This window comes from Phoxinus phoxinus (assembly GCF_949152265.1).
Source record: "Phoxinus phoxinus genome assembly, chromosome: 6".
Lineage (NCBI taxonomy): Eukaryota > Metazoa > Chordata > Actinopteri > Cypriniformes > Leuciscidae > Phoxinus > Phoxinus phoxinus.
This window is the reverse complement of record NC_136881.1, coordinates 3,121,063-3,148,986: the sequence shown is the minus strand read 5'-3', so window position 1 is coordinate 3,148,986 and position 27,924 is coordinate 3,121,063. Positions and strand designations below refer to the sequence as shown.

General features: G+C 38.5%; 1 protein-coding gene across 1 annotated transcript; it reads right to left on the bottom strand.

Moving 5' to 3' along the window:
* Nucleotides 1–78: 78 nt before the first annotated feature.
* Nucleotides 79–27,414, bottom strand: kpnb3 (karyopherin (importin) beta 3). The gene is made up of 25 exons (XM_079617304.1): nt 27,258–27,414; nt 25,142–25,222; nt 24,332–24,524; nt 22,896–22,998; nt 22,681–22,777; nt 21,058–21,162; nt 19,250–19,372; nt 18,836–18,956; nt 17,648–17,735; nt 17,341–17,447; nt 17,136–17,260; nt 16,951–17,040; nt 15,452–15,625; nt 14,818–15,036; nt 13,716–13,932; nt 13,470–13,591; nt 12,778–12,874; nt 11,990–12,162; nt 11,770–11,881; nt 11,257–11,312; nt 11,051–11,173; nt 4,836–5,055; nt 2,354–2,582; nt 2,135–2,276; nt 79–1,019 (listed from the first exon to the last, which is right to left on the bottom strand). Exons 1-25 carry the CDS (start codon nt 27,333–27,335, stop codon nt 933–935), a joined length of 3,282 nt encoding a protein of 1,093 aa, XP_079473430.1. The 5' UTR covers nt 27,336–27,414; the 3' UTR covers nt 79–932.
* Between the last annotated feature and the right edge of the window lie 510 nt (nt 27,415–27,924).

Below are 27,924 nucleotides of genomic sequence, written 5' to 3'. Positions count from 1 at the left end.
TTAATTGAATTGAATGTAAACAAGCAAACTGGATTCCTTTGCATATATTGCCAGAGCAAATGAAACACTGACGCGGAGTTCATCATGTCTTGCAGCTTTAATACTGAAAGTGTTGTAAAATGATGAACCAGGATAGATTGAATATCATACAAATGTTCCATGGATATGTGACCACCAATAAGCCAACTGGCTTCAGACTTGTGCATTTCCTTCATATCAGAAGCCCTGAACCCAGAGTCCCGGTTTTCCTATGTTGTTTATTTCATTGCATGGATTAAGAGAGCCAATGACAGACACTGTTAGCCATGTGACAGACATCATCAGCGAAGGAAGAGCAAACCGATGCCCATCTCTCCCAAACATCACCACCAGCCCTCGGGACCGGCGTCGAAGAGAACAAAACAAAAACTGAAAGAAAACAACAAAAAAGTCGACGATATGACCGCAGAATCATCGCTCTATTGCATTCGAGCTCAACCAACACGAGTCCGTTTGAGACGCATCCGTCTCGGAGTCGGAGAAAAGCGCTTCGGCTAGGATCGACAGACACACGAGTTGTGACAAAACAACTATAACTGATCTCGTAAGGGAGAAAAGCACAATTTCTACACCAGAAATTCTTAAAGAACTACGATGGATGACGGTTAGTTTCATTTCATACCCCTAATCCCCCCCACATCCGCTCGAGACGAGGGTTTGTGAAGCCGTCGGCACACACACACACGAGCTGGAGCCACGGATGATGTTGTTGAAGACTTTGAGATATTAGGTCCAGACGGCTCAGAGGCCCAACACAGACTCAAGTCACATGACCATTCATTGTTCGATAAAGGGAAAGGGCCAAAAATCTAGATGTGGAATTCCAGGTGCAAAGTTTTTTTTAATCCTCAGTAGATGGGCTGTTTTACAGGGTTAAGGCTTCGCTCGCTCACTCAGGCCGAGTTCAGGAGGTCCTGGATGGCCTTCTGCTGCGTCTCGTTGAGTGCGGACACACACTGCGTCCAGAGGCCTCCAGAAACCTGAAAACATCAAACAGTGTCACGCATTTGACTCTGAAACATCATGCAAATTCTGCTTGGGTCAAACTAGAGCCAAAATAAGTAGTTTGACTAGGATATGCATGCGTGTTTGCTCAGAAATGGGTGACTTTACATTTCATACTGAATTTATACATATATTTCACAATATTTATGTCTAAATTTGAATGTTAAAGGGGCTGTGTGTAGTTTTCAGCGGCATCTAGCGGTGATGTTTCAGATTGCAACCAATACGATTACAAGCGAGTGATCAATACTTGCTTTCAGAGGTAATAGCAAACCCCGCCAAATGGATCATATTTATTGAGATTACAACCCATTCACACCGGCAATAAAAAAATTATTAATTTTAGTAGAAAAACTACACATAGCACCTTTAACTTGTAGATAAATTTCAATTTGCTGTATTGATGCATTTAAAAATCACATGATTTTTTCTTTCAAATCTATCAGAATTATAATACATGACAAGGGTGACTAAAATCACAACATAATCAGACAGTCACCCATTTGACTGAAACATCATGCAAATTCTGCTTGGGTCAACATGGGGCCCAAAAAAAAAAAAAAAAAAAAAAAGTAGTTTGACTAGGATATGCATGCGTGTTTGCTCAGAAAAGGGTAGTTTACATCATTACAGACTGAAAATTCATAAATATATTTCACAATATTTACGTCTAAATTTGAATGTTAACTTGGGATTTAAATGCATCAATACTGTCAGCAAATTTAAATTTATCTACATTATCTTTTTTCTTTAAAATGTATCAATCAGTATTATAATACATGACAAGGGTGACTAAAATCAGATATTACATATACTGAAAACAAAGCATAAATTGTATATAACATCTTACAATAATATTTCCATATATAAATGACAGACTAAAATACATACATATTTTTAAACCAGCCCTTTGATGCACTTTTATCAAGATAAATTGAAAATTTTTAAAGTAGCAAAGTAGCAATTGTCTTTAAACAACAATGCTTACCCTGCGCTAAAAGTATTATTTTTAGTATTTTGCAATCCTGCATCAATCTGAGATTGTGCCTGTAATAAATATTAATATCATATTAAATAACATGAAACTCACTTGTACTTGACGAATAACATTGGCCAATCGTTTGCTGCAGTCACCATCACCTTTAATGGATTCATTGGCAACGCCGTCAGCGATTATGGTGAAAATCTTGGGAAGGTTCGTGTTATCAGGTCCGAGAACAATGGGATTGTTACTGCGGGAGGAAAGCGACATTAAACTCAAACCGGCATCCAAATCTCCCAGAGTTCACGTCAGGCAACACACACTCACCTTTCAATGAGGTCACAGAGATAGTTAAGCGTGTGGACCGCCTCCTCTTTATCCTCGTTGAGTGGCAGCCAGGACAGCCAATGAGGGAGGACTTCAGTGACGTTGACGCACTCGGGCCGGTACTTCATGACTTTGGCCACAGCAGAGATGCAGTTCTCTGTGGCGTTGACGTTCTCTTTAACTCTGGAGTCTGCAGACTGGATCACACCCACAAGCAGCGGGACGGCCTCTGAAACAACCACAACATGCTTCATAAACACAGATGCGAGCTCCACGACGCAGAAAACACGGACGGGATCAGGTCACAACTGGACCTTACTTGAAAAACTGGTGTTTTCAGCATCTCACTAAACGAGAACATGAACTATCTGCATTTCACCATTTCATTTGAGAACGATCAGATGCAGAGAAACCCAAAGATCTTCACTACAAACCCGGCAAAACTGACAGACATTACTCTATTGTACACAAGAATATACTTAAATACTCATGAAATAAAACAGTTTAACTAATCGGCATCACTTTATTTGCCCAAACTTAAGTCCTTTTATTATTTTTCATTGAACAGGGTTTCTGCAGGGTTTAGTCAGTCAAATTTAAGACTTTTTAAGACCTTTTTATGACCATTATGATTTAAATTTATGACCTACACGAATTACGAAAAATAACTTTTATATTAGTCGATATAGATAATTATCACGATAAATGTCAAATCTTTATTTCTTTCAAGTTTAAAGGCATATTTTTGCTCCTGATAGTTGTAGAGCGTTAATTGTGGTTTTAAACTACTCTTTATTGTCAGAACATATCATGACAAACACTTGCCAAACAAGGGAACATTTCACAAATCTAAGGCAGATTAATTCAGTCCTTAAAATAAATATCTTTATTGGAAAACTAATTTCTTAGTTTCTGCATGTGCTAATGGGGGTCAAGTCTTGAAACAGGTTTGTGTTGACTTTGATGATATCTTCATGAAATGTATGAAAAACAGTAACGTTAGCCTAAATGCATGATTAAATACTGTAATTATATTCCATTAGTCCTTTGATACATTGTCTACAATAATAATATAATACAATTCAATATGTATATCCCACATGGTGCAGTTAATATAAATAGGCTAACGTTATAGTAAATCAGTGGTAAATGATGGGAATGTGTCGACGGAAAAGCTTCTGACTGTATCGTTGCGCAGTGTTTCTCCTGTTCGTCAGCGCGGTTTCATCTGCCTTTAAACTGGTTTAAATCACTGAGACGTGTTCTTCGCTGAATTCAAGCGCTTCTCACTGGATCTCGTGACAGAGCGATCTCAAGGCCTTTTTATGCTTCTGCGTCATATCGACGGCGTACCCCCGCAGACCCTTCTGCGTCGACGCGAACCCCTCCGCCGTAGCTCGACGTGCACCTCCAAAAAATTGTAACTACGCGTCGAGGCGACGCAGACCACAAGGGCTGTGATTGGTCACAGCCCCACCCCCCTAGCGTTCTGGCGGTGAAATGCACCGCGATGCAACACAACCCGACGCAGAACCATAAAACCGCCACGACGCCGTAGGAGTGACGGCGTAGCTACGGCGTGGAGTTGACGGAGAAGCATAAAAAGGCCTTGAGAGTAAACGCGTCTGCTCTAGTGAGCTCGCGCTGCGCTGCCGTTTGGACTTTGAGACGAGCGGATAAACGGTCCGTGGCGCGCGTGGTTCGTTCCGCTTTTGGCGCATTTAACATGATGCCGCCAGCGCATTTTCGGGGGGGAAATGCAGTGGTAGAACCAATGAATGAACGAGCATATGAATTTAAGACGTGGGTAAATGTAATTTATGACCTTGTACTGAAAATCCGGACGTTTTTATGACTTTTTATGGCCTAAAATTCTTATTATTAAATTTATGACATTTTATGACTTTTTATGACTCCGCGGAAACCCTGATTGAATTACATTTTCAAAGATTAACTCATTCATGTTTTATGCCTTTGATCACTACCGTTTGATAAAATTGTATTAAAACCATAAATCCAGTACAAGACAACAGAATTGCTGGAAATAAGTTTCCCATTACTGTACCATTTATGAAATTAAATTGATTAGACTAATTCGATTAAACCATTCAAATTGAATCGAGAAATTAAAACGGAAAACACAGAATTTGAGAAAAATAACTTCATACGGCCTTAACATAATTTGTTAACCTTGTAATGACAAAATATACAATTTGCTTTAAAAAAAAAATTGTTATTTAAATTAGATATGCTTATTGACTACAACAATTTAATTTTAGCCATTAAAATAGAATCCAGAAAAAAATTCAGGGGGGAAAACCTACTTCATAAAACCCTAAAAGCATAATTTGATCAAATTAAATTGTTATTGTACAAGTCTCATTATTTCAATTAAATAGATATGCTTGTTGCCTGACTAAAAGTGACAGATTTAGGGTCCTATAAAGTCAGTTTTGTGTTTGAAGCGTGAAGTGCACCCCACCTGTGAACGCAGGCCTGTAGTTCTCTCCTCCAAACTGAGCCATGACCCCGACACCGTAAGCGGCCGCTTGCCTGACCTCCGGGCTCGTGTCACACAGCGACTGCATCATGGGCCGCAGGAAGCACTCGGCGTATTTAAAGGAAGATGGGCTGCAGTGTTCGACGATGTCATCGAATATGCAGAGACCCCACTGTCTGTCGGCCCAGGGTCTGTGTGGACACTGTCAGGAACACAACATGAGGAGAACGTTAACAAGCGGGGTTTAACTGCCGCTCAGGGGTGCGTTTCACAAAAGCATCGCTAGAAAACTATGTTCAGCAAGTCGGTGTTTCCCGAAACCATATGCAACGGACACATTGTACATTTATGGTAAAATGAGAACTGCACATGTGCGTAGCGTCTAGTGCTGTGTTGAAAAAATCGATTCACCAATTCTAAATCGATTTTTCATATTAATTTCTAAAGATCGATCCGTAACTCAGAGGATCGATTTAATAACAGGCCTACATTTTCCCCATAAACACACTGAGACACGGCGACCGGCGGCGCTGCTAATGCGGTTTCTCTGAATCCACTTGTTGACAAGAAACAGGCATGAAAACAGGTCAGGGGTAAAAAAGGTGAGAAGGATGCGGCATATATACCATCCCCCGAAGTGCTTGAAGTGCTTCTCACTGAATTTGCACGCGCATAAAACGCGATATGTGAACGGCCCCTAAAGTGGTATCGTGCGGTTCGTTGTATCTAGTTTAAAAGGCCTTTTAAATATGAACGCAGTTTTGGATTAAATAAAAGGACAGTCAATTAAGTCAAATAAAACACGTTTTATCTCCTGTTTAGTTGGTAACACTACATTAAGACACCATTCATTAACATTAATGCCTTATCTAACATCAATACATTGAGTGAATACATTTTTACAACATTAATGTATGTTTGTGAATGTTATTTAATACAAACACTTGATTGTTCATGAACAGTTAAAACTTTTGATTTAAAAAATATAAGATCGGATCAGATCGGATCGAATCGAATCATGATAATCGATTCAAGATCTTGAGAATCGGAATCGATTCTTGAAATTTGAATCGATACCCAGCACTAGTAGCGTCTCAGTAATAGATTTGACAGGTGAGGAGAAGAGATATAAATGATAAAGGCATATCATTAAGTATGCTGATGATACTGTGATAATTAGTCTTCTGCAGGATCACGAGGGCGGCCACGGACCAGTTTTGGACAATTGTGTTTCATGGTGCAAGGACTCATATCTCCACCTTAATGTCTCCAAAACCAAAGATATGTGTATTGACTTTCACCGTAATCCTTCAACCACAACTTCATCTTTGATTAATGGCATAGCGGTAGATGTGGTAAGCCAATACAAGTATTTGGGTGTCATTTTAGATGACAAAATGAACTTGACTCCAATACAGACTTTATATGCAAAAAAGCTAATCAGAGACTTTTTCTTAAGGCGAGACACGGCAGGCAAAAACATCGTTTTTTTTTTCACTGGTCAATTTTGAGATTGTCTATTTGTCTTCAATAACATGTCTTCTTTCAGACTTGTGGTGAAAAAAAGTCCAAAATACACATTTAGGTCTTTACTTCACTACACTTTGTCTATTTGCGTCTATAGATTTCTCCAAAATTCAACAAAAGTTGGCGTTCTAAATCAACGCGCTGCTCCGCGATCTCTGTGTTCTTCCTTTAATCACGCACACGTCTGAAAAGCTCTCTCTCTGCTGTGCAATGCTGTCGGGTCCAAATATGGTCATTTCCTTTTAATCAGCAACCAATCGTGAAAGTACAATGGGCATTTAACCCTAAAAGCGAAATCTCATTGGCTGATGTCAATTTCTGACAACGTGATTGGTTCAGATGCATCACGTGATGCGCTCTGACACTTAGATGTGTGTTTTAGACTTTTTCTGCTCAGTTAAAGGCCATAAATGCTGTGTTTTGATGTGATTTAGGTGGTTTGTATTGTTGTTGCTAATTATTTGATAAGAGTGTCAGTAAATAGTTGTTTCTACTAAAAAAGTATGATTTTTTACATTACAAATCTTTAAATGCCTTTTTCTCAAAATGTGTTTTTTGTCATCCTCCAGTAGAAACATCTCAGCCTATGTAGCACCGATGTACACCAAACTCTCCAGTTATACACTTAGCAGTATTCTGAAGATATGTTCAGAGGGATTTGTTAATAAATCATTCCTGGCCTGATTTATGGGACATTTTAATCCCAAAAATATGGCGAAAATCGATTTTTTTAAGGCTATGGACAGTATATTTTGATTTCCTAGGTAATGAAAGCATATATCCTGAAATCCCTCTGAACATCTTTTTTCATCTTGTGTGTAAACAAAATGAAAAAAGAATTTTGCACCTGGCTTTATCATATGTTCAGATCTATCTACCGAAAATATATGCAAAAGTGTGCATATTTAATGAGATAATACCTAATTTGCATAATTAAACATACAAATTTCAAAAACTTGTAATACATTTTTTTTATGAAAATGTGTAAGTAATCAACTGAGGAAGTGTCATGGTGATATCTATTATTTTTAAATTGTACCCCATTCACCTGTAGTGTCTCGCCTTAAAGTTGAATGGGTTTAATGTTGATAGATCACTTCTGAAAGCTTTTTTTTTATTCATCCTTCAACCGCTCTACCGACTTTTGTACTCTCCCTTTTATATTTGGGACCTCGACCTGTGGTTAGAAACAGTTTCTTGTTTGCATGATGACTTTAATCATTATCTTGAGCCAAATAAGCAAGATGACATTCAGTACAATCTATAAATTTTATTAGAATACATACAAATGTTATTTACGTATTTGAGTTTGTCAAGAGATTTAAAGCCTTGTTTTTGAAGACTGCGCATGTGCGAGCGTGCTCGACTATGCAAGAACTAGAGCCCTGCATTTCAGCCCGAGCCCGACGGGCCCCGACTTGTTTACGCCCCTAGGGCCGGGCTTCGGGCCAATTTTCACGTCATAGTTCACACGCGGGCCGGGCCTCGGGCCTGTTTTAGACTTATACTTCTTTTTATAGCCTATTTTTGACATGTATTAAAATTAAATATGAGAAGTTGACGATGGAAAAACAAACATAGAAAGACATTTTAAACCTATCACACTGACATATGACTGACACATGACAGTCTGCTCGCGCTCGCGCACACACACACGCACGCACACAGGTTTCCCGGCGGCGCGACCCAAGATTTGCGCGACCAGCTCGCTGTTTTTAGTGTCCCCGCCAGCAGCAGAAGTATAGCGAGCGTGACTTCAGCGCAGCTGGAATAGTTCAAGATAGTTCGGGCTGACTGGATTAAAACCTTCCACTGTGGATGCTGTGATTTTTCTTCACGATGCTCTAACTGTTCTTAGCCATGTTAGGGGGCTGTCTTGTTGGCTTTCGTTTGAAAACGACTTTATTTTCATCAGTCTGTTGGAAACTATTGGAAATAAGAATGGCCATGTTCTGTAGTGAAGACTTGATTTTTGAGGTAAGATAATGTGCATGTTTGTTTTTAATTTAATGCCATTTATTTGATTTGTGTAGGCTATAGCTCATTTCGTTTGCGAGCGCTGTTGCCACTGTGAGCAGCAGAGCAGTTTGCCTCAGCTTTTAAAAAATGATAATAAACGTTTAAACTATAACTGTCTATGTGTGATATGCTTAAGGTGTTTTATGGATTGTATTGTAGCCAAGTAAAGTGTTGATTTGAGAGGCTAAATGGATCAAACATGTTTAACTCGCTGTCGGCTGCTTGGTCGTCAATAAAAAAACAAAAAGAAACCGAACATTTGTCTAAATTAACTTAATAAAGAAATGATAAGAAACATAACTAACAAAACGGAACTATTTTAATGGCTGCAAATAGTTAGTTTGCCCTAGACCAGGCTACATGTAGCCTATATTTAAAAAAAAAAAAAAAAAAAAAAACGGGCTCGGGTCGGACTCGGGCTGATAATTATGATGAGCTGTCGGACACGGGCCGGGCTAGGGCCTGAGCGTCTCGGGCCAGGGCCGGGCTAGGGCCTAGATTTGAGGCCCGTGCAGGGCTCTAGTAAGAACGAGTCTATAGCTATGTTTCCATCCACATGTTTTTATCAGAATTAAGTGATATCGAATGAAAAATGCCTCATGGAAACCGTAAAATTCGATTGAATTTCATGAATATCGACTCAAATTAAATATGTTCGGTCTCATCGGATGATTTTTTAATCCGATTCTCATCATTTTATCTTGATCGATATACGGCTTATGCGATAAACGCTGATGGAAACGTTATTTGCCGAATAAATAATGAATTGCATTTTGTCTAGCAAAACTTTGTTCGCAAATGTTGGCTTGAATGTTGTGCGATTCGTTGCGAAAATGAATGGAAAATCCTTAAAACGTCTCAAATCAATTCGATATACCAATCTGATCGCAAGCATGTGACGTCATTACGCACAGGTTTTTATTCGCTTTAAAGCCGTTGGATGGAAACACTTTCACCAGCTTTATACCGAACTTCAGATAATTTGATTGACAAGTGGATGGAAACTTAGTTATTTTGCTTTATTTCCAGATTCAATCATAAGCTGAGAAAAATGAGAATTAGTCCTCAGTCTGTAATGTAAAGCAAAAAAATTAGCATTAATTTGATCTCAAACAGATTCATTAAAAGTAGTTATTACATGGCTCTGTGGAATACTTGATTCTGATTGGTCAATAGCGCCATCCAGCTGTAATTCCCAGATAACAACAGAAACAGGCTCATCCGGGTCACTGAAGTCAGCTGGGCTATACGCCTGCTAGGAACGGTTTCTTCATGGAAGTTTTGCATTTGGTGAGCTAATAGAATATTAAAACTCAAATATTTTGTAGTTATTTAATTATGCCATCCAGTATCGTGGACTCGCTCTCATTTCATACAAACTTTTTTTGATTTTGTGACTTGTTTTGTACACTGTTGGATTATAAGATACAAACAGGTATGATTTTAAACCCGTTTAATCTGAAATCAATATCTATTATCTCTCTAATTATTTATGTGAAATAAGTGGTGACTAAACCGTCTCTTGAATGTCCGTCTAGTTTGAACTGCTCTCTCCGCGGAAGCTTTGCGTTTAAAGAGCTAATCAAATATATCAACTCAATATTGAACTTTCAATCAATATTTTGTCTAATAATTTACATGTGGCAAGTAGTCGTGTAATAAGCGGGTTAATGATGATAAGTTGATTTCTTCAATGATGCACTCAAAAAATTACATGTTGGCTTTAACTATGTCAACAGGTCACACATAAATGGATTGTTAAACAAACATAATTCCATGATGTGGAAGTTACATGAACAAATTAATTAATTTTAAGCGACCCGATTTAAGTACTCAAAGTGAATTTAAGATTTCCTGACATGATTCAGGTGTTTTTTATTTTAATTGATCTATTAATATTTCATTTTATTTTACACAAATTGATAGACTATAGCTAGCTATTTGCTAGCAGTAGCACATATTAGCATCTTAAATGCTAAGATTTACATGCTCCTTCAACCAAAGCAGTCGTAATTAACCGAATCAGTCCACAGCCAAACACAATGCTCCACTCGTCTCCACAATGGCCCACAGTAATTTAAATGGTTCTAATAATTCCAATGTAATTGAACATTAAACAATTACACGGTATCAAGGTTGCCCTTTTCTCACTTTCTAAAAAAAAAACCCATAAAACCCATAATTTTAACATTTATTCTCTCTCAATTCAACCATATGCAAAGCATGCTAAGAACTAAGTACCGCCCACTTTCAGTTAATGCAACAAATCATTCATGTAATCCAACACAAACGGATTAAGTAAACTTAAATTTTACATATATTTAAACAGATTGCAAATTAAGTTAGGGCAAAATGGCAGTTGGCGTCGCACTATACCGCCACCCTCTGGATGTAATTTTTTACTTAACATAAATGGTGTTTAGACTACGCGTTATGATTTTGTACTGTTAAGTTGAGACAATTGCATGGACCTTAATAGAAAAAAAATTCAAGTCAACAGACACAATTATTATAAGTAAACTAAATATATTATGTAAAGTGTACAACCTTCCTAGTAATTTTTGTTGAGTGCATCGTACTATAGTAGTGAAGCAGAGTTACACCGTTGTACGGGAAACACACACTCCTGAAGACTGAACGAGTTCACTTACGATCAGGTTGACTATGAGCTGCATAAGCTGCTCGAACCACGGGAGAACCTTCTCTCTGTAACTGCTGAAGATCGAGTGCAGGATGTCCGACACCTTGGTCAGGATGTAAACGTCATTCTCATCCTGAAGCACACGAGAGAAACATCGAGATCAAGAGGAGCTGCTTTAAAACGAGACCTTCAGAACCTGTTAGATGAGCAGCTCACCTCGTCTTGTAACGTCTCCTCGACCTGCTCGTCGTAGTCTTCATCTTGCCGTTTGGCTGCAGAGAAAACGTACAAGCAGTGTTAATGAGTTCGGGTTGTTTTTAGAAATATGACGTGCGACACTGCTGCTGATGGTCGACTTTAAAGACTAGTTTAAACGTTAATGAAAGTCTGTGAAAGCACAAGGAATGTGGACAATCACTAATTAAACTCACAAATTTGAGTATTAAAGATTGCAATAAGCTGATAAAATAGGTGTTTGATCCTGCCTTTGAAGAATAATAAAACAAGTTTGATATGAATCAAATGAGCAAAATTGCTATAGGAGTTCAGTTGTTTTTAAATAGCCTGACAAAAAAAAAATAAAGCTGCAATTTTTTATGGAATAAATTACATTTCACAAAATATTCACTTAGAAAATGGTTATTTATATTTTAATATTTAGCCATTTCTACTATATTTGATCGAATAAACAGCCTTGGTGAGTATAAGAGTAGCTCCTGTGCGACTCACCTTGTCTGACCTCCTGGTTTTTAAAATGCTCCTCTAGTTTGGCTTTCAAAATGCCTCCCAGCTCCTCAAAGTGTTCATTGTTCAGACACCCGTCTCCCATCAGCTCGACGCACTAAGAGTGATGACATTAATTACAATAACGCACACAAAAAGAACAATTAGCATTCTCTATTTACAGTACAGAACCGTTCTGGTGGACTCACACAGAACAAACACTGACCTTAGCAAACGAGTGCATGATTTCTGACAGCACGTCCGAGTCGGGTTCGGTGCCGATGGCTTTGATGAGGGCGTCACACATGAAGTGCCACATCTGAGTGAGGTATTCTGGGCCTCTGACGCGAGCGCACTCCAGCAGAAGAGGCATGGACTCGGCAGCCGCCACTCGCACACGTCAAGACTGAGTTAAGGATGCTAACATACTTCTGATATCACCCAAAAACAAGCTAACAAGATCTGCGTAAAACAGGAGCATCACTTGCGCACGATAAGACTAGCATGATAAAACATTAAATGGCATATAAATCCAAATGGCCTGATGTTACAGAATGAAATGTCGAAGATATGAAGAGGAAACGACTGAAGCTTTGGGTGTTGATGGACTCAATCTATGTTTTGATCATCGATCTGAATCAGATCAGGATGAAGTCTTTGACAAAAACATGATTTATTCAGGGGGCCATGAAAGTTGTGCATGACAATATGAACTGGCAACTTTTAGCACTGGTGGGGAAAGAGTTAAAAATGGAAAAATTATACATTTACAGCAATTAAAACCAATTGATTAGCCGATATTTGCGATTATCAGTTGTGAATCCTTTTTAAATGAACATTTCCAGTTTAGATTTTGGAAGTGAATCAGTGTAAAATTGTGCATGTCTTATTTGTGAATGCTAAACTAGATTTTTACGATGCTTTTAGATGAGATAAAATGCAGATTTCAGCATTGCCTGACCATTAAACTGCAAAATGTACTGAAGACAGTAATTTTAGTCTCATGAAGGATATCATCATGAAAGTAGAACTTGAGCAGAGGGACCATCAGCTTGACGACTTGCTCCGTATATTCGACGAAACCTTCCTTCAGCTCTTTAGCGTAACACACCTGAGGAAGAACAGACAGAAGAAATTCAATCTTAAAGTAATTCAAAGGAACATTTTCACTATAAAAGGCCAATAATCTGGTTCGTTGCAATGCGCAAAAATTGTAGGGCTGGGAATCAATTTTAAAAATGAATCAATTCCCTGATTCTGAAGCTTTGGGAATTGAGTCAATTGAAAGATTCAATCAAGGTGAATCAACTATACTGAACAATGACACAAATATAAAGTAGCTTTTCTACAGAAGATAGAGTTTGCTTCATAACTATTGAACTTTGCAATTCAGTTCAGTAACAGTATGAATGTTGCAATGAAATGGAAACTGAAAGTTAGTTTTTTTAGAGCGGATTCACAGTTAAAACTAATTTCATAATTGAACTGAAACATTAATGGTGTCATTTTCTTTATTACTGTGAAGCTGCTTGGAAACCATCTTTGTTATTGTATAAACAGCTTAAAAAATAAATGACACTAGCCAAGAATATTAACCAGCACGGTTTGTTTCTCCAACGCCCAAGCCACTCAAAGCATCTTAAAGTTTGACTATAAGAGTTGGTTTTGTTGGTTAAAGTGCATGTCCGGGTGGTTTTGCATCTCACCAGCATCTGGCACGCCGTGGCTTTCTCCTCCAGTCCTGCGGTCTTGATGCCAAAACTCTGCTGGTCTCCAAGATTCACAAACTCCCACCCATCATCTTCAGACATGTTCTCCATGTCCTGAGCTGAGAGCGCCAGAGGAAAAGGGAGTTACTAACATCCAGGTCAATTCATACACTACTAAGCTAACAACATTACAATAATAACATGAGTGAAAGTCTGAATATGCGCTAGGAACAGAACTCTTACTATCAAGGAGAGCCACTTCAGGCTTGATGGAGGCCGTCTTCATCAGCGGACCCATCACCACAGGCAGATACTGCTGAAACTCCTTCCCCAGGATCTTACACATGCGCGCCCATGCCGAGATCATGTAGGAGATCTGTGGGTCATCATCCTCGAGGTCATTGAAGTCAGTTTGTGTCTTCAGAAGGAGCTGCATCACAGCTGAAGCATCCGGCATGAACTACACAAGCAAACAAACCAAAGGGTGGAATGGACACAAATCAAACGTACGGTTCAGAAGCAAACACAGGCAAATTTCTTCCATTCAAAAGTAGTTGCTGGCATAAGCAACTGGGATTAAATGAGACTTGTCAAAGTTACATTAAAATTACATGCATTAATTTTGCCAAAAAAATAACTACGTTTTTCATTTTACTTGGGATTTCTATGTTTTAATGTGAAAATGTCTACCTATTTAAATTATTTTAATAAAATAGATAAACCAAAATAAATACTGATATTGAGGTAACCACAATAAATAAAAAAGTAGAGAAATTAAGATGAAATAAGTAAATTAGATCAAAGAAAAGAACATAAATTAAAATCAAATACTGATAAATAAATAAAATAAAACAAGCTTAACTATTCAAAAAATAAACTAAAAAAATAGTCGAAATAAGTCAAATAAAAATGTATTAAATGTTTGTTTATAATTTAACGCCAATGCCAGTGAGCCCGGCTAGATTCATAGATGTTATTAAAATCAAATATTTATTGCTTTCCTTTTTAATACCACTTCTTTGGCTACGTTCACAGCCAGAGTCCGGTTTGGTTATTCAAAAATGTAATCGTAAACTAGTTTTTTTCTAAAAACCTTAACTAAATTGGGATTTTCTTGGTTCAAAACCTTTTCAAAAGCATCAACAGAATAAAATAAGTTCCTCAAAGTGGTAGAAGTATTACAGCCTAAATAATAACTCAAAATAAAGAATTAATCATTTTAAAAATCACTCATATTTATTTAGTTGATTTACTTAAAATGAACTATTAGGAAGTTCAAGTTACTCAATTTAATTAACTTTAAAAATTATCCCTTTTCATGATCCGTGCCCCTAAAGACACACACCTTGTCTTTGCCCACAGCCAGGCCAATCAGGCTGATGCACTCGATGGTCTTTCCCCGGAGGAGCCGGAGCTCCTTCTGAACGGCGTTCTCCACGATGTGTTTGAGCGAGGGCATGAACAGGTCGTAGTAGGGCACAAACTTCTCCTCGGCGGTATCAGCCACTGACGCGATGGACGTCACAACCTGCTCCAGAACCAGTTTAGTGCCTTTCTGGATCAGCTGGAAGAACAACAACCCAACATTACAGAATGAAGTCACCAACATAAACCTGATTGAGTGTGAAACCGCATCAAACTGCATGCAGGAGAAGTTCTCACACGGTCAAACCATTTGTGATCACACAACTCAACACCTCCTAACATCTGAAATGAGGCTCGGCTGAATTTCAATTCAAGAAACTTTAAAAATGAAATGAAACCATTCATTTCTGAATTGAAGTTTAACTGAGCCGAACCCAGATCAAACTAGATCTCACCATGTTAGCTTTGTGCACCTAACAGAAGGGAAAACAGATGTGACACTGAAGCTGCAGTTTCCACAAGACAACAGGAGAGTTAAACTCATTAAAGGAGCAGCTCGGGATTCAAACTGCCTTTAACCAATCCAATAAGAGAACTGAAAGGGATAAGAGCACCTCCTGGAGTTTGCCGACCATGATGACGTGGAGGTGTTGGACGAGGCTGTCCAGATAGGGGATGAGGAGGGTTTTGGGACAGTCCTCTGTGAAGTTAATGAGGGCGGCAGCTGCGTGGGCCTGGACCCGAGGGTTCGACTGATCCTCCATGGTCTGCAGGAGCGCTGAGATCACCTGCAGGGACAAATGAGAAAAACAAATCCTTTAAAGGGGTCATTGGATGCAAAATTCACTTGTATCTTGGCGTTTGCATGTAAATGTGTCTTTGCAGTGTGTGGACACAACCACCATACAATAAAAATAAATAAACAAGCCGTTTGGATTTTCTGAGCAATATGATATATTGCTCATGCTCCGCCCACGACTAGGGGTGTAAATCGGACAGTTCATCACGATACGGTATTGATTCTCTCAGCCAGCGATACGATATTTGTATCTTAAGTAATAACTAGAAAAATACAAGTAAATAATATTAAATTACATTGACATTTTTTTTTTCTTAGTGGCAAAAGCAGATTCATTTTTCAGAGTTAAACTAAGCCAAGTAATTGCTATGATACATAAAACACTTGGTTAATCTTTGTAATGTTAATCTCCTCAGCTGACATAGATGCCTGTAAAACTTTGTTGTTGCGATTAATGCACACGCAATACAGAGAGCTTTTCCCTCACCACTGACGTTCTGTTTTAGCAAGATTCAGTTTTTAATTTCCCTTTTACGCCCCGAAGAAGATATCACGGGTTCATCAAGTTCGTTGAAATCCATCCTCGTTCACTTAAGTCAACTTTGACGAAACTCCTCTCAGCTAGCGAGTCTTTTCAAAGTGACTAGCAGCCTTGTCACCTGACCTGAATACTGCGCACTGAGTCGCTATAACAGACTTTTCGGGTCTTGTCGTTTCTGCTGTAAAACATGAACTTGCGATGCCTTGCCAGTGGCTGGGTTTTACCGGCTTTTGTGACAAAAGGGTTCACTCAATCTTGTCAGGCGTCTATTTCAGCTGAGAAAAGTTACGTGATGTGGAGTGTCTCAAAATAAAGGTACCGTATATCGATATTTTATGTGTGGCATCGATGCATCGTATTGTTAGACATTTGATCGATGCATCGGTCCATATCCATGTATTGTTACACCCCTACCCACGACCGCTGCGGACTGTCCCGTATTAGCATATTTCCCGTATTAGCATATTTCCACCTTTAGCCATATGTAAAGGAAGTTTAAAACTATTGGATCTGCCCAGAGCCACTCTGGATCTATAACCAATTGCTAACGTTTGGTCGTGACGAAACTTAAACTCAAACTAGTGCACGACCTCAACGTCATCTTTCTCAGCGATTGGACCCGTAAAAAATTGGACCGGAGAAAACAATACACTGCAAACCCAGACGACGTTCTAAAGGAAAATTAAAATTGAGCAGAAGTACGTAGGATGGTGGAGCCAGGCTAGTGTTCACTGAAGAAAACAACATTTAAAATCCAAGAAAAAAAGCACTACCTTGTCGTGGAATTTCTTCTGGAAGGTGGGGGCGAAGTCTGTGGCCATCTGTCCAATAGCGTTGCAGGCAGCGTAGCGAACCCTGGGGTGCTGAGAGGTTTGGAATGAGGCTACGTTTAGCGTCTGTACTTGCTTGTTCATACGCAAATGAAGTGGTGATTTATGGGCCATAAAAGAGTTCTTACAGGATCCTGACAGAAGAGCAAAACGAAGCTGACGATCTCACTCAGAATGGCCTCCATCTGTTGGTGACATCCCTCGCCGATAGCAGACAGCGCCATAAGACCAGCGTGCCTGTACTTCCAATCCGCTGCGAGAACACAAGACGGTTTACATGAGCGCGTTTATAGAAACATTAGCATTTTTGTTCGATCAAATGCATCTACTCACGGTTCTGCAACATCTGCATGATGTGCTGTTTGATCATGGGAAGGACGATCTTTCCTCCGAGGCCACAGGCAATCCTGTCCAGAGCGCTCTCACCCGCCACGGCATTACTGAACACCAGAATTACATTATTAAAGACGTAGAATCACTAACAAATAAGCATTGACAGGCATTTCAAAGCAATAACGCCACACTCAGATCAAATCCTAGCAAGCTGGAAAATTACTTGTATGCTAATTTTTACCAAAGGTCAACTGTAGTGTACAGTGTTAATGTTTGCATCAAAAGAGACGTTTTATATATTTCTCACCTGTCAAAATCATCATCTTCTAGTTCATCAGCCATGGCCCAATCCTCATCCTCCTCCAGATCCACCATCATACTCAACATCTGAGGAACTGAAACATTCACAAGCAACACTGTTGAACTTCACATGCTCAACGTCCAGCATTACACGACTGCGAGCAGTGTTAGGTTTGCGACTAATTAGCATTGCTACCAACGTGACTTCATTCGTCTGGAGTCACAACAGCTCTGCAGTTGGAGTATTTTTTTTATATATTTTAAGCATTAATAGTAATACAGTAATCATACGTAATTGGTATTTTTCACTATCAATAACAAATTTGTATTTACAACTATCAAATTACAACTATTATTACACTAATTGTAAATAAATATATTTATGCAATTAATAATAAAATTGTCCTTTAAATTTTTACAACTAATAGTAATAAAATACTACATGTAATTTAATTTTCATTACTATAATCAAATTATTAATACTACAGTAGTTATAAAATGTATAAATATTGATTTGATTTACAATCATTACTAACAATTAACATTTTATTTACCATAATATTAGTATTTACCATCAATAATATTATAAATTGATTTTTTTTACAACTATTATTTATTATTATTACATTAATTGTAAATCAATACATTTATGCAATTAACAATAAAATTGTCATTAATTTTTACTTTGCACATTTTTATATAACTATTTATGGTAATAAAATACTACATGTAATTTAATTTGTACTGCTATAATCAAAAAAAAATGAATACTACAGTAGTTGTAAATCAAATCAATATATTTATACATTTTATAAATATTACTAACAATTAACATTTACCATAGACAGTAATTTAAATACAGTAAATAAAATAAATCTTTATTTCTGTCATTTTCATCACCCTTATTGAGTAATTGATGACAATTTTTTAATTTTGGGGTAACTGACCCTTTAACAAAAAGCACCGAACCATGCAAAATTACTACATATGCAATACACGAGTTTAGCCAGACTTGTTAGTATCAAACTACTAACATAAGTTAGCAAAATAAGTACTTGTGTGTTTAGTGAGGGGAAGTGAAAATGCTACAAGTGAATCTGCATGGACTGGCGCACAGATTGTAGCTTGACAAGTTTCAGCGGCTTCGATGAAGGCATTTAGCACTGCAACACAGGAAGTGTTAAGCGGCTCTTACCGCTCTGAGCAACGATGTTGGTGTGTTTTCTCAGCATGGCCGCAGCAGTTTCAGAGAGTGTGACAATGACTTCCAGAGCCAGCTGACGCTGCATGTTTGTGAGGTTGGTGTCCGCACACAGCTGTTAACAAGAAAAATAACATTCTGCATTTCTTACAATCATCTACATCAAGGCTGTTTAGAGTGAATATTTGCTAATGAAAACTTGTATCTGCAACCGGGCTATGGAAGGTGCATGAAACTGGCAACTTCCAAGCATTAAATCGCAGAGATAAATATGTGCCTGTCAAATAAAACCTCAAGAATCAGCACAGACGAGCCGTCTCAAGGAACCACCAGGCACATCTGAAGAGTTTTATCTATATTGTTGATGCATTCATAATAAAAGAAAGTTCCCAATGTACAGCCGTTTACCTTTAGGCTCAGCTGGAGAGTGGCTTCCAGGTTTGGTCTCAAGTATTTGGGGGCCGTGTCTGCAATTTCCACCAATGACTTCAGCACAGAGTCGTCAGCAGCATAACACGATTCATTCACCGCCTGATTAGGAAAGAAAGATTATTTTATTGCACTTTATCAACACTAGGGACTTTTTCTAGTGGTTTAGACAACTTGCCCTGCCAAAATTATCAGCCCCACTATTTAAAAAAAAAGTGAGTTGCTTTCAACCATATAATCTCGTACTCTAATATATAAGGTTGTTACAAAACTTCAGACCTAATGCACGGATCCAATGTATTGATACTAGGGCTGTCAATCGATAAAAAAATAACATTTAAATTGCATGATTGTCTCGCGATTAATTGCACATTTTTTTAATTCTAAATGTACCTTAAAGTTTGAAAATGTACTTTTCAAGTTTGTAATACTAATCATTATGGGCATGGATACTTTATGGTTTCAATAACAAACATACATTTGCATAGTCAACAGAGCATGAAGACAAGAAATGATTCAAAGGTCATAGATGTTTTTCAAAGAACTTGTTCATGTCTGTTAGACGCATGAAGAACGAACAAAGAAACACCAAGTTCCCATTACTTCTCTTTCTTTGCACTGAGCAATTTACTAAAACAATCATGTTTAGATGTTTGCATGACAGGGCAGCTCTTCTGAAAATGTATAATTTCTTATTACATTAGTTTGTCTCTCTCTCTGCCCATTTTGATGAAGCTAAATTCTCAATAAAACTTTTTTTTGGTATATTTTACCGTTTGTGTTGTCAAACAACGGAATATGAAATAGTGACTGAAACGCGACCCATTAGGACATAACTAGCTCTCCCTTCCAAGATGTTAATCTGCACAAATCCTAATAATCGAGCCGTCGTCTGATGAAATCAAATACACATAAGATAGACAATATCTGTGCTGTGATTTCGGCTATACTTGCATGTAAAATTAGAATTAAAGCGCTGCTCCTCTCTGCCGCGCGAGACACATGCGCGCGTGCTGGGAGAGCGGTACCGGCGATTCTCAGAAACTAAAAAAAAGGTTTGATCGCTTTTTTGAAGGAAAAAAAAAACATGAAAAAAAAAAAGTTGGCAACACTGCATCTCCATTTCTCCAACTAGGGGTTGGGCCAAGGGTCAAAGAGGAAAATACGCACTGCGTTAATCTCGCGTTAAAAAAAATTAGTGCCGTTAATATGATTTAGCGTTAACAGCACTAATTGATCCACATCTGATTTTCTCCCATCGGTTTACATTCACTAAAGACATCACCGACAGCGTTAACAAGCATGCTTACTAAAATTGCATTCTGAAGACCTCAATTTAGGTGTTTTAAATTAATGTCTAGCGCTTGAATGGTTTAAAAATCACTTGGATGTTTAAACTGGCAAGTCTTAACCATGAGAAAATTATAACATAAGGACTTAGGACAGTTGATGGAGTTTATCTTTTCACATGGTTGAGCATCTTCACACACATCAGGCAGTCCTTATTGTTGAGCACCGTTTTGACTAACTGATTTTATGCTCTGATTTAATGGAAAACAACGCAAACAATGAAGATCAATAAAAGGGTGCATTAAATTAAGAAATAGTGACTAGACAAGTGTTCATATGCACATATTGCCCTCCAGTTTAAACTTGCCAAAAATTGACGCATTTAAAAGCACATAAAGCAGAAACTAACAAGCAACCTTCAGAGCAATAAAACATCAAATGTGACGGAAAGCCCATATTCGGCAGTATTTAAGTGCGAGTGGTTAAGAGCCCGTCACCTGTAGGATGCCGGGAAGAAGGTCTGAGAAGTGTTTCAACAAAGCTGTGTTTCCCTCATTGGACAGGATGAAGGACGCAGCAGCACGGGCAGCCAGGGTTCGAATCTAAAAGAACAAAGTTTAAGATTACAGGGGGTTTTTTTTAAAATAAAATTTAAGATCTTTAAGGCATGCACACAAAATGAATACCATATTCAGAACAAAACCAAAAAACTTAAAATAAATCATGTTTTTAGATTATTTTGCACACATTAAACTGCAAATTAGGGAGCCTGCAAGTTTAACTCACTATATACATAATGAAAGTTACACGTATATTACAGGAATGATTGTACTCGTAAACTCCCAGAGAAGCCACAAGAGTTTGCTGAATTTATCAGGTAACCAAAACAATTCAGATTCAGATTATTTTATTTAATGCCATGTCGGTAAAAAATAAAATAGATGTATAATGCGGGTCTTTAATTATAAACAAGCCTAAAACACAGGAACTCTTATTTTGAAATGTCTAAGCTTTACTATTGCTGACTGCTCATTCAAAAAGACGAGGGAGATACCACACACACCATTACAGTCACCTAAAACATTACAATATAAACAAGTACAGATTGTTTATTTATCTACAGTAGATCATAAGCAATCACAAGCCTGTAGAATGCAACGGTTTTGGCTTTAAATGTGCAGCGCTCAATGTTTAAAGGAGAACTCCGGTCAATTTTAACATTGAGCTCAATTTTTAGTAAATTTGGGGTGCTGTCAATACAGAGAACAATGACAAAAATCGGTGTTGCCTACACTGTGTTATCCTCTTTTTAAAATTTGCACCCTGTTGACTTGAATGGGGCAAGTTTTAAACCTGCTTTTATTTCTCTTATCCTTGATGTGTCATTACAAGTGCCCAGCCATGTTGAGTGATTCCTTCAGAGTGAACACGAGTGAATCTGACTGCAGTAGATGTGAAAGATATTAATAAAAATGATGTTATATCAGCCAGCGCACATACCTGTATTTAGTTCCTGTTTTCGGTGGAAGTCCAAAGTAGTCGATTGTCGAGTTCACGCGCATAGGTTTAGTTACTATGATCACGCGCGTGAACTCGACAATCGACTACTTTGGACTTCCACCGAAAACAGGAACTAAATACAGGTATTTGTGCTGGCTGATATAACATCATTTTTATTAATATCGTTCACATCTACTGCAGTCAGATTCACTCGTGTTCACTCTGAAGGAATCACTCAACATGGCTGGGCACTTGTAATGACACATGATAAGACTAAGAACTGGTTAAGTTTAAAACTTGCCCCATTCAAGTCAACAGGGTGTAAATTTTAAAAAGAGGATAACACGGTGTAGGCAACACCGATTTTTGTCGTTGTTCTCTGTATTGACAGCACTCCAAATTTACTAAAAATTGAGCTCAATGTTAAAATTGACCGGAGTTCTCCTTTAATTCAATCAGCTTGTGAAGTTTAATGATCACAGACTTGTTCTAAAATGTAAGACTTTAAATTTGATCAAACTGAATGAAAGCACCAGTGGGAATCCTGAATTAGTCACTTATCGTGAACAAACGTGTAAAAAAAAAAAAAAAAACGCAGATACTAGGCACAAGACACTGACCTGTGGGTTTTCCTGATCCTGCATACACTGAACCAACATGCGCTTGATCACTTCCATGTAATGCTGCTGCTGATTGCCAAAGATACCTGGGAAGTTCCTGTACGAGGAGGAAACATGATTCAGAAAGAGAAGTGCAGCTGTACTTTTACAGCATACTATAAGCAAATATACTGGGTTAAACTAACTTAACCGATTCAGACTAACAGTTCACGCACCAGAAAATGTGCAGCGCTGCTTCTCTGAGGCCGACGTCCTGAGAGTTGACCGAGTCGAACAGGAACTTCAGGATCTCTGGCCACTGATTGTTGCCGTCATCATCTTGAGATAAAAACAGAAGGTATTAGATCGCCTCTACACTAGAGGGACACAGGAGTGGATTTTCAAAACTTTTCAGGCCCACTCCCACAAAAAAACATTCCTATCACAAAAAAAAAAAAACCCAGAAGAATGACTCCCATTCCCTCCCACTCCCAAAATCTGTCAGTGAGCAGCAGTGAAGCGCGGGTTTCGATGACGAGTCTATTTGATGCACTGCTCACGCTCAATTAAAGTTGTAAGATTGGAAATAATTCAAGACATTTGCTTTTTCACCCCCTCTCTCTCTCAGGAGGACCATGCTGAGAGTGATCTGGGCCTGTAGGTCAGAGTTTTTGGACAATGGGGGAAATTGCGATTAACTGATTGGTTAGTTTGAATATCTCACACCTAGGTGTTAGTCACATGGTCAGGGAAGATTACAAAAGAGGATTGTAACTGTTCTTTTGTCTCTTTTTCGGATGCTGGCCTGCTCTTGAGTCAAAGGCGCTCTGCCTTTGGCTCTCTTCATTTCTCTCTCTCTCGTAACATTTGACATTTATGCTGGGTACAATTAATGCTTTAAGTTATCACATAAACCTTTCTATGTTTCTATTCTAACTATTTTAAGTGTTAACAAACTTATTTTGTCATATTGAACCTTTTTAATTCATTGAGTCAGATTAAAACGAGATTTTAGATGTGAATGTGTCTTATTTAACCAAATTACTTTGCGACGCTAAAAAGGCGAGAACACGCGCGTCCTTCACCGGCTGGCCGGAAACCGGAAGTTGGGCCGATCAGCCGGATCTTACAAAGTGAAAACACACTTTTGAATGGACAAAATAAATATCATTTCACACAAAAAGTGCCCAAAATGCACAGAATGTGCACGTCTAGTGTGTTTTAACAAGAACTGGAGTAAACTGTCAGAAAAGAAAAAAGACTCAAATATTTATAGAAAATTCACCCATTTAAACTTGTTTTTATTATTTAGTTTTGGTAAAAGTATATGGTGTTTTATAAAATAAATAAATATAGAAAATAAATATTTGTGTGCTGTAAAATGGTTAGATTTTTTTTTTTTTATCGGAATAGGCTAAAATCGGTATCGGCAGCTCAAACAATGATAAATCGGTCTAGAAAATTGTAATCGGTGCATCTCTAGTATAAAGTTGGGTATCAGTGTTATTACGATTCTCAGTCCCGCTGACATTTTTTTCCTGTCCCGTCCTAAACATGATTAATAGTGATTTTTTTTTCCCATCCCGAGTGATTCCCTAATAATAAAAACCTCAACCTCTACGCCACTCGGTGTGGCCAAACCAAGCTACGGGTCAACCAAAAGCAAACTGACCGATGAGATTTCGGGAGAGCTCCGCGGCGATGTCGCAGACCTTCTTGCGGATGTTGGAGCAGCCGTCGGACTGGATCCCGGTGAGCAGCTCCGTCTTGATGGCCGTCTGCATGTCGATGGTCAGGCTGGGATAGACCTCCTCGAAGGACGAGGACAGCAGACGCCGCAGCAGAACGGCCGCCATCTGTTTAACCTGTGGAGACGCATTCAGAGCTTTACACACTTCTGTGAACCATCAACCTGGGGTGCGTTTCCCAAAAGCATCGTTAGCCAACTATGGTGTACTGTCGTTATCAGCAGAGGATGAGAAACAGGGTGAGAAAAGGTCATAAATCACTACATTTTAAAAGTTTTGTAAAAAAAAACTATAGTAATACTATGATTGCACCTAAGGGAACATAATAATAAAATAAAAAAAACCATGTCATGACCCCTTTAAAAAAAAAGTGCAATTATCTGCCAATGGGTTAAGAAAAATAATCTTAATTCAAACAAAAACAAGATTATTTTTCTTAACCCATTGGCAGATAATTTAGCTTGTTTTAAGCAAAAACTCACTTAATTTTGATTTGATTTATTTGACTTAATATCTAATGTAATTTTACTCTTCTAGTAAATGCATCTTGATTTAATTTTTTTTTGATATTTGGACTGGAAACAAGACTAAAATACTAAGTAAGAAAAGCATTTTTTGCAGTGTAATGGACGGTGTAAACAAAGCACTCTCTGCCTCTTTAAAGAAGCAAGTCTAATTGGATGCCTGGCAAAACATTTCACGGGACCGATGACAGTAAACAGACTCTCACGAACCTCCTCAGCAGCGGATGCATCACGGATGGCCTGCAGTAAAAACGTGATCTTCGTCTGACCGGGGATGGTGTCGTACGCTTCCTACAAGAGCAAAGAGGAACAGTTACTGGAGGGCCGAGCGCCATCACATTACATAAATTACAAGACAACAGTTTATTTTACTCAGAAAGGGTCACAGCTTTAAAATCGCAAGTATGTTCTAGGAGGAAAAAGACACTTAAGTTCATTTTGCATGAGTCAGATTACAAGTGGTTATGCGCAGCATGTCTGGAATGAAGTGCAAAGGGAATATGCACAGATGTAATCAAAAGGAAATCACACACCTTTATACCCGCAGCTTACACTAGAGATTGTACATTGTGGAAATGTTTGCAATTAACACTGAAGACACACAAGAGGCGCGTCACAGCTGATTTCCAGTGGTTAGCCACGAGCTGGATTCATGTGTCCAGTTTCCGCTCAGCATTAGAGGCATGCTGGTCATGCATTGTCTGTGCTAAAGGAAAGTGCTGACCGATGGCAGAGATGAGAGATAAGACCCAATGACCTGTCCTGATCCACATGAGCTCGGTTTGAACTCCACAGGCGGGGGCTTTAGCACAGATAAAGAAGCTCCTAACAAAAGACCAGAGGAACACGTGCCAATGAGGCCCGAGTTTTGGTGGGAAAATTCGAATTTTCTGCCGAGAAATCTGGAACGCTGGTGAGCTTCCATGTTCCAAAAGTCGTTAGAAGTGTGCATTTAAAATCATGAAAAACGGTAAATCTAAACGGTTAAATAACGTTACGTATCCATAACCCAAATCCAAGGTGTTTCCATGACATGGCCGTATGAATAGGCATCTTTTGTGATAAGCTCACCTCAGTGCGTGAAGATGGGTGTAAAGTTACTGTTTAATGAGTGAAATACAAAACTCGCCACAAAGGCGACAATTAGCAGTTTTTAAATATTCATTATTCTACTGGGAAATGTGGTTTGATTATCGGGTAACGTTAGAGATGTATACAAATATGCAAAGTACAAAAGAGACTAACGTTAACTGTTACGTTAATCCGGTTGTGTTTGGGTCGTCACCTAACATTACCGTTAGTGTTCGCCACTCTGACTGGCAGTTTTTCGAAATTTAGACGCAAATGTGACTCGATTAGCTCTAAAGTCCTCACAGAACTGACACACCGATTTAACGACCCGTTTGAGCAACTCAAGCCGATCTGAGCGACACCTGCGCCGGGTTAGCAGCGCCTCAACAGCCGCTCGAATAATAACGCAAAAACAGTAAAGCGGACGTTGAAAGATTCGGTATGAGGGGAAATTCGACAATAAGGCGTTTTAAAACCGACACGGGAGACAAAAATCGTACACATCAATGTTTGAATGCTAGTTAGGCCACGTTGATACGTAACACACTACAGCGATGTCCCGATTCACAGACGAATCGTTAATTTGAACCGATTCCTTTGAGTGATTCGATCGAACCGATTCGCCAAAGGTTAGGCTGAGTTCGGAATATCATACTTTTAACATTAACGTTACGTCTGCAATATATTTCGATTACAGAAATAGTACGATTAATATATTGTACGCTATTCATTATTCAGCCTTTGTAAAACACTCGAGTGGAGCGAAACAAGTGGAAACTGTCTTAAATCTTAATACATTTAAACATTAATATGATGAAAAACAATAGCAATTGAGTGATTTTTAACTTTCTAGTTAAAATCTCACATCAAATAAAATGACTAACTTAATTTAGACAATTATTTGACCCCAAGCACACATATTGTGATTAAATAAAATCATTCAAATTTTAAAAAATAAGAACACAAGATTTAAGTCTATCGAAATATTGATATATTATATACCCAAAAAAATGTTTTTGAGTGATGATGACTCAAAAGAATGGATTGATTTGTTTCTAGAGTCGCATCGTTGAAACGAATCGACTCTCTGAAAAGATTCGGAGCCGCATAGCAGCAGCAGCGCGCGCTTCACACATGTGCTGGGCCAGAGCGAGGCTGACGGGCCCGCGCTAAAACTGCGAACCGAGCTCGAGACGAATACGTTACGTTTCCCTTCACACAGCCACACAACGCGGTCCCGAAACGACTCTCATACCTCTGATTGCTTCCTGACGGTGTTGTCAGGGCTCATCAGGTTGCTCAGTAAGAGGTAGAACTGCTGCTGCTCCGCCATCGCTGCTGGATTCAGAAAGAGAGACGAGCGAATGAAAGCCGGCAGGGGAAGCGACCTCTGACACCGGACGGCATGAACGGAGGGACGCGATTGGCTCGTAATGCACTGTCTCCTCGCCGCTGATTGGCTCACGCTGTTGAATGAGATTAAATGATTGGCGTGTTTGGTGCGTTGGGATGTCAGTCATCGTGACGCACATATAATTCAGCTGCGGATCATCCCGTTGGCTGGGGAACGCGGGTAAAATAAAAGTGGGTGGAGTCTAGATGAACGCAATGATGTCATTGCAAAATAAGTGTGAGTGACCGTAAACGCGGGAATTTATCAGTCGTTATTCAAATGTCCGTTTTTTTTATTGATTTTTTTGGTAAGTTATCCCCTGTATAATTGTATTATTTGTTTTTATTGTTAAAAAATTAATTTTATGCTATTATGAATGTAATAGATAATAGTTAAATACATTGTGATCCTATGTGTATGTTGTTATTGTTCTGATATGCTATAAAAATAAATAAATATATAGGCTATATATATATATATATATATATATATATATATATATATATATATATATATATATATATATTAG